At 44.6% G+C, this 12,821-nt stretch overlaps 1 protein-coding gene across 2 annotated transcripts in view; it reads right to left on the reverse strand.

Annotated features, from left to right (window-relative positions):
- Window positions 1-683: 683 nt before the first annotated feature.
- Window positions 684-12,821, reverse strand: part of ADGRD1 (adhesion G protein-coupled receptor D1) — a 100,363-nt gene continuing 88,225 nt past the window's right edge. For both annotated transcript variants that reach the window (XM_058037129.1, XM_058037128.1), the window contains 4 exons: window positions 4,664-4,790; window positions 3,432-3,473; window positions 1,394-1,486; window positions 684-779 (listed from right to left, as the gene is read on the reverse strand). In XM_058037129.1, the coding sequence (XP_057893112.1) occupies window positions 684-779; window positions 1,394-1,486; window positions 3,432-3,473; window positions 4,664-4,790 (358 nt within the window). The remainder of the gene's footprint in view (window positions 780-1,393; window positions 1,487-3,431; window positions 3,474-4,663; window positions 4,791-12,821) is intronic.

The raw sequence follows: 12,821 nt of genomic DNA on the forward strand, positions 1-12,821 counted from the left end.
TTTGCCTCTGATAACACAGCAACAGGAGGAGCTAAAATGCTAACAGGCCACATCCAGGAGATTTACACCTCACAGGTGATGCTCATACCTTTATCAGCTTTGCTCATCCACACCCACGTTGGGAGTGGGGAGCTGGAACCTGCTTCTCCCTCAAGGCCTGGCCTCCTTGTAGCATTTAGATAAACACCATAATATGTATTTGGAATCAACTTCACTTTGATAATTCTGCAAGGTAAAAAATGTAAACAGAGAGAGCACAGCAAGTCTGGAATAGTCTCATTACAACATCACAATGGGAAGCATTTCATTTTGGAGCATAAAAACCCATCTTTTCAGAGGTATGTTGCTTTCCCTCAGTTCTGGGAGCTGGAATGATTCAGGGAGCAATAAGCCCGCCTTGCATACCTAGTGTTTTCATCAATGCTGACAAAACCATCCAGTGTATATTTGTGCTGGTCATTTTTACAGGTATTGCTAACGGCCAAGTGCTAGAACGTGTTACAGTTCTGAAGGCAAGCAACGAGGGCTATTTACTCAACAAAACAACATGGCAATTCCCAATTCATTAGGCAGTGATTCAAACCCCAGTTTTGTGCTGTCACCGGCAGTGGGGAACAGCTGGTGGACACGGTGTGGGGGTCCTGATGTGCGGCTTGGTTTCCTCTGAGGAGCTGCTGCTCCTGTCACACTGCTGATAAATCAACGCGGTTTGCTGAATTGCTGCTTTTATCCCAGGTGTTCAGCTTGGTGGGGGTTGTGCCTGGCCTGTTCCCACTCATCTGGAAAATAAAATAGTATAGAAAATCTATTTATTTATTTTGCCAAGCAACTCTTGCCTGGATGAAATAAAAGCTTGAAAGCATCTATTTACATTACAGTGTTGTCACAGGGTCTGGAGAGCATATGGCATAAAGGATTCTTAAACAGTTATTGCCAGGATCTGGGGTGATTGGCAACAATCACTTAATAATACCTATCACTTCAGATTTCTTTTGTCTCAAGACAATCTAAGGAGAGCTGGAAAAGGACATTCACATGTTGGTTTAACAGTAAGAAAGCCCTACCAGAGAGCCACCATCATCAGAGCAATACACTGCCAAAATGCTGCCAAAATGCACAAGTCCATTGCAATTGGTGGGAATGGCCTTACTAACCATATCCAGAGCTCATAAAGCTGCTTGCTTTTATCTGATGGTTTCCCAGAAAGCAGAGTTTTGTCCTTTGCTTTCAAAACAGATATTAGAGCTGCAACTTCGTGCTTGCCGGTTCCACCTGTCTGCACCTTGCATTAGGCTGGTACTAAAAACACCCATGGGCCTGCTCTGTTCCTTCCAACAGAATTTAATGGGAAACACTCTCAAGTACAGTAGGGGAAAAAAGGAGCAATACTTACAATGTCTGAATTGAAGGGCTTCACATTGATGTTGCGTGTTGAACTACTGGTGAGGGACCAGACCTTGGTTTTGTGCTTAAAGGCAGCTCTAACCTTTGGCAAAAACAGTGAAAGCAACTGAAAAAGCTGTGTTTGTTTTCACAGATGCAGCCTGCAATCATTTCCCCTTTTTCCTCCCTCCACACAAATGTCACTGTGCTATTGAGCAACAAACAATCCACCCCTACACTTTTCTTTGTCTTTATGGACTTTTCCCCGGGACAGTTTCACATTTCCTGACTGCACACAGAGCCCCAGGCTCTCCCTGGCTGCTCTGACAGGTCCAGGTGCCACCAGGACAGAGAGCAGCTGCAGAATTGGTCACTGAGAGGTGCTGGATGGAACTCCCTGGAGACGGAGCAATATTCTCCACCGAGTGAAAATCAGCTGCAGAAAGCAGATGGTGAGACAAGGAGGTGAGACTGGTCAGGGACTGAGGCTGGAAGTGACTGGTGTGGAGATCAAGGGCATCTAGGCTCATTCTCCTGTAATTCTTTACAACACCAGTGCATTTCTGTCTGGAAATAAAGCCCTTTTTCACCCAGCCACTTCTGTACCCAGTCCATGGATGTTTCTTTACAATATCTGGGTTTTACTTCCCAGAAAGAAATTCTCAAGAGTTCCTGCTGTTTAGCTAAAGGAGTATTTTAGATATGCACTGCCTGTGAAGGAGCCAGTAGGACCTGCTCTCCAAAAATAACAGCTCACATCAGCTGTGTGGTTTCTGAGGATAAAAATTCTGAAAAGTTTCTGAATTTAATTTCTCATGAGGTTCCAGAAAAAATAACAGCAATTCAAATATTTGTATTTGATCTAAAACATTTGAAACTTGAAGATTTCTAAGCCTGGGGGAGAATAGAATAAAGAGATATTTTTCCTCCCTACCTTTAACCTGCTTGCTTAATTTTACTTGATTTCAATAAAGACCAAGAGCTCCACAATCAGACCTGACTCTCCAAACTGATTTTGGCAGAGATCACACCAGTGAATGCTCTGGGCTGGAACAGGTTGGCAAGTACTAACAAATGATAATTTCTCTACAGAAGAGCACAGAAGCAGCAGCAGGTTATGGGGCAGAGCTCCTCGTGAGCATCCAGGACAAAACCTGTGCAGAGCCAAAGCTGCTAGGGTCTCCACTGGGCACTGCCCCGGCAGCTCTGCAAATGGCTCTCACAAAAACCAAAGAAAAACCATTTCTTTCAGCAATACTCGTGGCTGGGCATTTTCTGCTATCTGCCACAGGAGGAGAGGATGCTGCAAGCCAAATTTACATCAGCCTTGTCTTGGCTTTATCCCAGCTGTTCTAATGAAGCCTTAATGCAAAAAATGCCTCGGTCCCCTGCGAACACCTGAACTTCCTGCCAAGAAAAATACCTGGAATAACTTCTGCCCAGTAGGGCTTCCCATTAAGGACTGCATGGGCAACGTCCACAAGTGTGTTTTGCTGAGAATGATATTTATTTTCCTCGCTGGGGCTGCAGCTGTACCAGAGCCCCCAGCAGGGACTGCCAGGGCAAGTCCAGCTCCCATTCTGAACCATCCTCTCCCCACAGGGCAGTCCTGCCTGCTCAGCCCCATTCTGGAGCATCCTCTCCCCACAGAGCAGTCCAGCTCCCATTCTCCTGCTCCCATTCAATCCTCTCCCCACAGAGCAGTCCTGCCTGCTCAGCCCCATTCTGCAGCATCCTCTCCCCACAGTTCAGTCCTTCCTGCTCAGCCCCACAGCTCCAGCACAGCTTCCTCCTGACTCTTCAGCTGCTCCTCTTATCTTGGTTCTGTGCTCCAAACCCTCCTCTAATTAAATGCCAATTAAAACAAACGTCAAGCACGGGTAAAAATGCTGCAAGTCACGGAGCCAGAAGAGTCATGGACTAATTAAAAGCAAAAGGAAATCAGTGGCATAGCAGGCAATGATAACGCAGAAAGTCTGTTCTTGCTTCACACTTATGTTCTTTGGATTTGGTAACATCAGATTCATTAACACCATTTGGTTACATACCTCTGAGTTCAGAAGACAGTGAAACAGGAACATGAAAAATCCCTGAAAACAGAAAAAAGGGACAAGGGTGAGGTCTGGCTGTGAAAAATCAAATGTTTCATACTGTGTTTCTCTCAGGGTGTACAGAACAGGCATCAGGAGCTGGAGCCCTGTAAATATCTGAGTGCACTAAACCAGAGTGTCCCAAGTGAAACTGGAGAAACCCGCAGCACTGGGTTACTGTGGGGCTTCTCTGGAACTATTCCTGCAAAAAAATTTAGATATCTCCTAAACTTTGCTGTACCAAAGGAAAAATCTGGCTGAAAATATGCAGAAATTCTTGTTTCATGACAACACGAGAACTTTTTGTTTGTGGTTGCAAAGACCAAGGAGAGGGAAATGCTCTCAAGGAAACAACAGATCAGGATTTTTCAGGTTAGAAAAGCAAGGTGTTAGCACCAGGAGAATTTTCACAGCAGAATTTTGCTATCTTTGGGCTTTTAGTCCAACGCTAAGTTAAAAGTCCAATGCAAAGTGAAAATCCCTTTCCCTCACAAAGAAACTTTATTTTTCTGGCAGTAGTTTTCAGCACAAAGGGCCCCGTTTCACTATTTTTGTATCCACAGTGGTGTTTGTTTCCAATTAAAGAAGGGATTTACAGGAGATTGCTTTTCCCTCCTCTTTGTACCCACTGCTTGGGAATGCCCTGTAACATGCCTATATGCAGGTTATGCCTGTGCTGAAATGCCTGCTCAAAGCCAAGCAGATGTTTACATTCCTCCTCGGACAGAGCTGCTTTTCTGGGCTGAGGGCTGAGTTTCCTGCATGCAGGAGCTCTGTACAGCACAGGGAATAGCTCCACTTTTGATCTTTCCCATAAACTTCTGTTTGCTTTCATTTAGTCTCAGTAATGAAGCCTCAAATTGGCATTGAAAAATTGGCCTGGTATCTCTACAGAAGAATCCTGCCTGTGGTACACAGTGCTGCAAGAATGAATTTCATTTCATTTCTGAGGCTCAGTGCTGTCTCATTTATTTAATTATTGCTACTGGAAACTCTAAGGAGTGGGATACAAGTTCTGTTCAAACAAAGACAAGCAATTGCCAGCACTCCGTGCTTAGCACAGACTTAAAAGACAGAGGAAGGAATACAGGAAAAAATAAACATAAACATGTGAAGCCATTACTAATGAGGCATTTAATTGGATCTCAGAAGCACTTCTGTAGCCATAGATTTCCCCACCAGGCACTTACCTGTAGTGAATTAAAAACAGCAAATATGTACTGAAATACTAAAGCGTGGGCATTGACAGCCAAAATGCCAAAGATCCACGAGCTGCCCAGGATTGGTAAGAGAACAGCCACGGCTTTAGCTGTTAGTCTGTGGGAGAAAACGAACACAGGAAATTGTGGTGAGACCATCAAAGAAATGTCAGCCTCCACACCAAGGAGTTTATCAATTATGTGCTGGCAGCAAGGCAGCAGGCAGAAGTCTTCTTTACTATAAAATTCTTTTAATGGGAGAGATTTTAATTATTGTTTCATCTGTGGAAAGGGGGATAACAGAACATTGGTATCACACAGGATAAATACAGGTGGTGAGTCATGAGCTGAGGGAGCAGGGAAAGAGATCTGAGAGATGGTCATAAAAACACATAAAAACAGGGCAGGCACGTCCTCAGCTCACAGAGAGGTTTGTAATGGGCAGCCAAGGGCAGGAGTCACAGGGCAGCGAGTGCTGCACATCGAGTAGTGAGGAACTAAAAGTCAGTCCCTGCTTGCTAAAACCATGTTTTCCAGAAATGACCAGATTTCTATTTAGATGGGAACCTATGCAAGAAAATAAAAGCTGTTTCAGGGAGATTAATGTCCTACTTGTGCCTTGTGCCCCCTTGCATAGATTAAAGCACACACTGAGAGAAATGCACAGAGCTGCCTGACAGGAGACTGCTTGTAATTACAGCAAACACAAAACAAATTATATTTTTGTACAGCACAATTCAATGAAGAAATCTTTTAATTAAACTTAGAGACAAGATGTCTTGTTCATTTCAGTGACCTGAGCACGCACTTCATTATATCCTCAACGAAAAGTGTGTCATGAAGTTTATAGGGAAATCTGGGACAGGGAAGCATCTAGATAATTTTTTTTCTGTTCTGGTTGGGGTTTTTTTCTGTATTGATTCATATCTCTGTATGCTCAGCCATGAATATTTCTGCACAATTCAATCTAATTCTTCAAGGAATTTTTTCAGTCAGAAAACGAAGGAATGTCTTAAAGCTTGAGGTCCTATTTAAATTTTAAAGTGCATTTTAAAAGATACAATTTTTAAACAACTTACACAAGTTTATTTTTGCGAATCAAAGATGCTCTGGGTTGTGGTTTTCTTTTTTTTCTCTGATAGGATTAAAGATCCTCCCCAGACTCTAAGATGAAATGTGCTGCACTGGGGAGCTGCCAGCAGAACAGCTCCTGCCATGGAGTTTGTGCAGGAAAAGCTGTGATATGGCACTGAGCATCCAGGAAAATGCAGAGGGCAGGATCAGGGGCTGGGCAGGCCAGGAACACCTGGGGATGGAGCAGGTACACCCAGAACCAGGAGAGTTCAGGGTTTGAACGCCTGGGGATGGAGCAGGGACACCAAGACCTTGGAGGGTTCAAGGTTTGAACACCTGGGGATGGATCAGGTACACCCAGACTCCAGGATGAGTTCAGGTGTCCCAACACCTGGGGATGGATCGGGGACATCCAGAGCCCAGGAGGGTTCAGGGTTTGAACACCTGGGGATGGATTCAGGGACATCCAGATCCCAGGATGAGTTCAGGGTTAACCCTCTGCATCCTGAACCATCAGGGATTGGCACACCCAGCACAGCTCCACCTGTAAAAACTCCCTTGGCCACAAACCACCTCGTTTTCTTTTCCCCTTTTGTTCTCTGGTTTAATAAAATTTTCAGTTTGGAATATAATTTTCCCCAAGTATTTTCTTGCCAAAAATGTTATCATGGTTTCCCTTTGAGTCAGAGCATAAAGGGCTTCATCTGATTTGTAGCTGGGGGCAGAATAGTCAGGCAGTCAATTTTCAATATTTTCAAAACCATTCTTACAGTTTGGATGTCCAGAAGCCTTTAATATTGCAAATTACTCATATAATTTTAAAAATCACGTTTAAATAAAGATGGCTCCTCATGAAGCCCAAAGTTCAGCACATGTGCAGCAGAATTCCATAGCTAAAATGAAAATACAATCCAGATGTGGAATTTTCCATGCTAGAGTATTAATGTTTCATGCACACTCATTTAGAAAAGCAGCCATGCAAAGGTGAAATTTGTTCAAGACTGAGGGTCAGCTCTGCCTATGATTCTCTTAAATCTCAGTAAGAATTTTTGTTTTTTTTTCCCTAGTTATTGCACAGCCTTCTATGCTATTTGGCATTTCATCCTGCGTAGGAAATTATTAATTCAATGTGTTTATGGGCTTTACCTACCAATCAAAGGACCCGGCTCTACGGTTCCTGGAGCTCTTTTGTCTTCTCCCACTTACCCCTCCCCTTCCTACCCTTATTCCTCTTTAATCTTTTAACTTTAAAAAAGAAAAATACCAACTGTAAAATGCTGCTTCAGAATGCCATTAAGGTAGCAAGGTTAAAAAAACCCGAGAAATACAAAAGTTAATGTTCCACTAGGTGCATTAATTCTGACACGCTGCACATACTTTATCTTTTCTTTTTATTCCAGTTTTCCTTTGGTACATGAATATTTTAGTAGATTAGTTCTAGTACACTAAGATATAGAGCACAATCAAATAGAAGCTTTTGGAGAAGGAATACTTCCCCATGCACGCCTTGTGCTGTGCAACCTAAAAGAAAACAGTCACTAGCATCAATGGAGCTTTATATTGTCCATGAAAGCGCGACATGAAGCAATAATTTGGGGCAGGGGCTGTGCTTACTCTGCAGGTACTGTGGTTCAGCCCCACCAGGAGCCAGAAACCTTGCTAGAAGCTTCTTTCTTGTGCCCAAATGTGCCAGAAAACAGAACAGCCATCCACATTTCCCCTGAGTGCCCCTTCTCACGCCTTGGCAATTAACAGCCTCACAAAATTAACAGCCTCACATTAACAGTTTCCCAATGCACTTTCAAAGCTCACATACTGCCATTTTCTGCAGTCCAATAGCACCAAGTTTGGTCAGGTTTTGTCTCTCTGCATCTAAACACACTGAAGGATCAGTCCTGGAATGAATTCATGGAGAACAAAGCAAATCCAGCACAGAATCCCCTTTCTATCATCACATTTTGCCAAGTTGTTGTTTTTGGGGTTTTTCTGTAAAAAAACCACTGTCGTTACCGAGACAACTTCTGGAAAACACAAAAATACTTACATACAAAAATACTCTGATTTGATTTTCACATCTGGAGTGCCTGGAGAAGCCTTTGGGGTGCGAGTATCTGCACAGAGTATCTGAACCTGTGCGTTCAGGCTGTGCTTTGGGGCTGCTAAACCCTGCCCCAAAACCCCTTGGGCTGGCAGAGACTGATGGAGCTCTGCTCACCCAGAGCCAAACGGGCTTTGGCAGGGCCTGGGGAGCCCTGGGAGCCCAGGTAACGCCCACAGGTGTGCCAGGTAACGCCCACAGGTGTGCCAGGTAACACCTGCAGCTGTGCCAGCCCTGGCAGCTCAGGTAATGCTGTCCCACTCACTGAGCACTCGTGGCTGAGCCCCTCTGGCAGAGAGCCAGAGCCCAGCTCCTTTGAAAGGCCTCAATCAATTTTTCAGACACAGGAACAGCATTCTCTCCCTCCGTTAACTGCTAAGCTGTCCATTTAACATCCACTCACCCTTTCAATCTCCAGTTGGCAAAAAAGATGCTTTCCTTCCCTTTTCCTGTTCTTGGGGTTGAATTCTATTTCCTGAGGAGTAAAACCTTCTTGACGGAGCTCTCTTCCCATCCACACAGCCCCACTGAGCTGTGACTGTCCCTGTCCCTCACTCATCCCTGCCCTGAGCACCCTGCCCACACTTACACCAGTGCACAACGGCCACACTGACACCTTACGAGAGACAAATTTCTCTGCTTGCAGAAGGAAAACTTTGTGACTTCTGTGAAGGGGGCCCTAATTCACGAATCAATTTTATTGGTTCTATATGGAGCACTAATCCTTTCAAGAGTTCTGACACCCACTTTCCTGTCGTGATGCCTGCTGAAGCAAGAACTAAATTCAGACTCATAAGCCAAGATTATATAATCATTGGAGGAAATACTGTCTAACAAAAAACAAAATTCCTTCACCACAAGTCACAGAACAAGACAGGTCTTTTAACTAAAGATTCTCTCTTGTTTCTTGAGCTCCTCTCTAGTCACCTCCAGCAGTACCCTTTGTGATTTATATAAAAATAAATAAATCCCCAAACCTGCTAACTAACATTTCAGACTCGTGACTGAAAAAAGAATAATTCAATTGCAGTTTCCTGTGTGTTACAGCACGTGCTGCAGGTGCTGCAGGTGCTGCAGGGCTGAGCTGCCACCAACAGCAAAAGGACAAATGAGCAATAATGGTGACAGCTCATCTGTCTGATGGAAGGAGGCAGCAAAGGGCACAAAACCCACAGAGCAATCTCCAGGGCTGATGAGGAGCCACTGAGTCCATCTGGATCAGAGCAATGAGCTCCCTTGCACTCTGAGGGGTACAGCTCCATCCTGAGGGACACACGTGGGGTTTGCCTCTGCTCCTGACTCCAACAGCAGCCCACAAATTCCTGCACATACACAAATACACAAATACACAAATTCACGTGTGCCTGTTCCTCCTCCTCCTCCTCTGCCCTGCCTGCACAGTCAGGCTGCTGGCACAAGCAATGCACTTCAATCAGCACATACACAGCTCCTTACCTAATCTGGGGTGATTTCTAGGCAGAACTACGGCAAATTAAAGGGGAAAAGAAGACAAAACTAATAACTGCAGAGGCCATTTCCCATTTCCCAAATGTTATTTGCACTTTCAAAATAATGGTGTGAATCTGACTAAGAACCATTTACAGTCACTTCAGATCATTGCTTTCTTGTGGGTGTCATTTATAACCCAGGAAGAGGCTGCTAAATGAGAGCATTGTAGCTACAGAAAAAAACATTCTAGGCTGCAACAGCAAATAAATTCAGATTGATTTTTATCCCCTGAGTGGGAAGGGAGGTGGAATTGTTCCTTCTCTCAGCGTTAACAGTCTGCCCTCTCCCCATACACCCTCCCAGGAGGGCAGATGCTGCCGCAGCAGCCTCACCTCACACCTTCCCAAAAATCCTTCCCAAAAACCTCCCCAAAAACCTCCCCAAAAATCCTCCCCAAAAAACCTCCCCAAAAATCCTTCCCAAAAAACCTCCCCAAAAATCCTTCCCAAAAATCCTTCCCAAAAATCCATCCCAAAATCCATCCCAAAAATCCTTCCCAAAAATCCATCCCAAAAATCCTTCCCAAAAATCCTTCCCAAAAACCTCAGGCTGCCTTTGGGAGACGAAGCATTTGCCCAGGACACAGGAGCCTGGGCTCCAATCACGCTTTGCCCAAGGGATTGCCCTTTCCATTTCTGCAGAAAAGCATTCTGGCTCCCTGCTTAGTGCTCATTCCTGCCTGTTGAACCTGCCCCACAATTATATATTGAATAATTAAATATTGTCTGGCTCAGAGAGAGAAGGTGAGCTCCACAGATTAGTCACAAGGCACTCCCTGAGAGAGAGGAGTCCTACCTAATCCTTGCTTTATTAATATTGCTGAATTTATATTAAACATTCAGCAGAGCAGGGACTGGAACTCAAGTCTCACTTCAAATCCCCATCAAGCCAGACAAAATTAAGGCCATGACCAGAAATGGAGCTACCTTAGGAATTTTAATACTGAGAAGGCAGTTCCAGGGGCTGCAGCACTGACTTCAGCACCTAGCCAGGGATTTAGGAATCCCTGCCTTGCTGAGGCTTTCCACAGATCAAATCCCTTATCACCTCCATTGCTTCCAGATTCTAAGAATACAAAAGAAAAAAAAAATTCCCAAAATTAAGTACTGAACCAAAACAGGTCCTTCTCCTTGTCTTTAGTGCAAGTTATTAAAAACAAATACAAAGAATTAAAACATGTGATCTTTCATGTCCTACAGTGACAGGACAGCCTGGAGGACAAACTCACAGTCAGGGGTGCACTCATCAACAGCCAGGTACACAGCGTGGGCAGGTTCTTTGTTTCAGTAACGGGTTACACTTTTTGGAAATCCAAAAATGTGGCTCCAGAAATGGATGGCAGAACGAATTTCCCAGGGGTGCTAGCTGATGGCCTTGGCCAGAAGCCAAAATAATTAAATTCTTAGAAAATCATGTGGAAAATGAAAGCAGTTTAAAAGGAAAAGAACTGGTCCTGATGCTTACAATAGTGAAGATTTGTTCCTTTCTTGAACACAAATGTTCACTTGCCTATCTGCTGCTGTGGAATGCAACAGGTGCATCTGTGATTGGTCTCTATGGTTGTTTCTAATTAATGGCCAATTACAGTCAGCTGGCTCGGGCTCTCTGTCTGAGCCACAAGCCTTTGTTATCATTCCTTTCTATTCTATCCTTAGCCAGCCTTCTGACGAAACCTTTTCTTCTATTCTTTTAGTATAGTTTGAATGCAATATAGATAATAAAATAATAAATCAGCCTTGTGAAACATGGAGTCAGATCCTCATCCCTTCCCTCATCCAAGAACCCCTGTGAGCATGGTCACAAGCTTATCCCAAAAACAGGGGAGGGCACTGCCTGTGGCAGCTCATTCCCAAAAACAGGGGAGGGCACTGCCTGTGGCACTGCCTGTGGCAGCTGATCCCCAAAAGCCTCCTTACCTGTCTGTTCCAGCATGGCCTGTCTAAAATGGCCGAGGCTCCAGTTCCTCCTTTCTCAAACTTTCCTTGAAGAAACACCAACTCTTTAAGAGAAAAAAAGGTTCTGAACCAGTTACTCCCTGAAGAGACTCAAAATTCCATCACCAGAGGCTTTTACCAGTAAATGTGCTTGTGTTCTACACACATTTCAAAATTGTCAGAGACAATTACACAGCAATTTGCCACTGCTCAGCTGACAAGTGGCAAGAAACTGCACAGCTGGGACGTTCTGTAGCCCAGAAACACCCAGGAAAAACAGCTTTCTCTAGGAATCTGCGGTTTGGCAAAAATTTCTGCCTTTTAACCCAAAGTCAGCGGGACCCGTGTTTTAATTGAGGATGACAAAGTAACAACCACGCCAAATGATGAGGAATTCATTGCAATTACCTGTATTTCCCATTTATTCTATTTTATTCTCAGATTGCTTCATTGGGAAAATACATAAGCCGCACTTAGCTAGGGGCTGTGTCAGACTGGGCAGTGATTTACAGGCTGCCCAGAGCTCTGCACGAGGCACATGCTTAAATAACATTTGTATTCTGCAATGCCACAACTGTAATATTTGTTCTTACTATTCTGCATAGAGCTGACACAGAGTTCCAGGGTTATAAATTGGAGCCAAGGGTGCAAATGAAGCAGCTCAGGCAAACTCTTGAGGTTATTGCTGTTCACAGGGAATTGTCCCATTTGTGATGAACGAGCAGCAGTTAATTGTTGCTCTGGAACCAGGGACCAAGCTGTGACTCACAGCCCCGTCCTCCCACCAGCACTTTCATGGCTTCAAATCTGATATTAAAAGATGGAAAACTAAATCCAGTTAGGACGTTTTAAAAACAAATTAATGCCAACTTCAAAGCTATAGATTTTTAAAACCTGCAAGTTGCCATAATTCTAGAAGTGAAGGAGACAAGCTGTCCTTCAGAGAGCTTTGGCAGCAGGAGGGGACAGGGCAGTGACAGCCCCGTGTGCTGCTCTCGGATGTCTCATTCAGTTCCATTCTGTTATCAGCACCCTTGCCCTGGCTGCTCTGATCCTGGTGTGCCTTGAAGGGCTCCCCAGGAGCGCTCCAGCCCCAGCCAAGGGCCAGCAGAGGGTTCTGCTCCCATCAAATGCTGTGCAAACCCTGCTTGCCCCAAGGAGATGAGCTGTGAGCCCTGCAGAGGACGGGTCACAGCTGCAGCCAATGCAGGGACTGTGGGCTGGGCTCAGGAACTGATCCAGCCACAGGTCAGCAAGAACAGCACAAGGTTCTGGACAGATGATAACAGCTGGAGGGGGCTTGGTAGGGCCCCTGCACCTCCAGCACTGATTCTGTTCTGCTCACAGCAAGGTTTCATCACAGGGATTTAATGAGCAGGTTTTAATAAACCTCATTCTCTCCACATGTGCAAGCAAACACGACTAGGCACCTCCAACAAAAATTGGTTTATCTGTATACTCAGAAAACCCAGCACCTGTTAAAGATGAAGTTTTCCCTGCATATTTTGTACCCGTCTGTTTTGTCCTGCTGCCC

The sequence above is a fragment of the Melospiza georgiana genome, chromosome 18 (assembly GCF_028018845.1).
Source record: "Melospiza georgiana isolate bMelGeo1 chromosome 18, bMelGeo1.pri, whole genome shotgun sequence".
NCBI classification, from domain to species: Eukaryota; Metazoa; Chordata; class Aves; order Passeriformes; family Passerellidae; genus Melospiza; species Melospiza georgiana.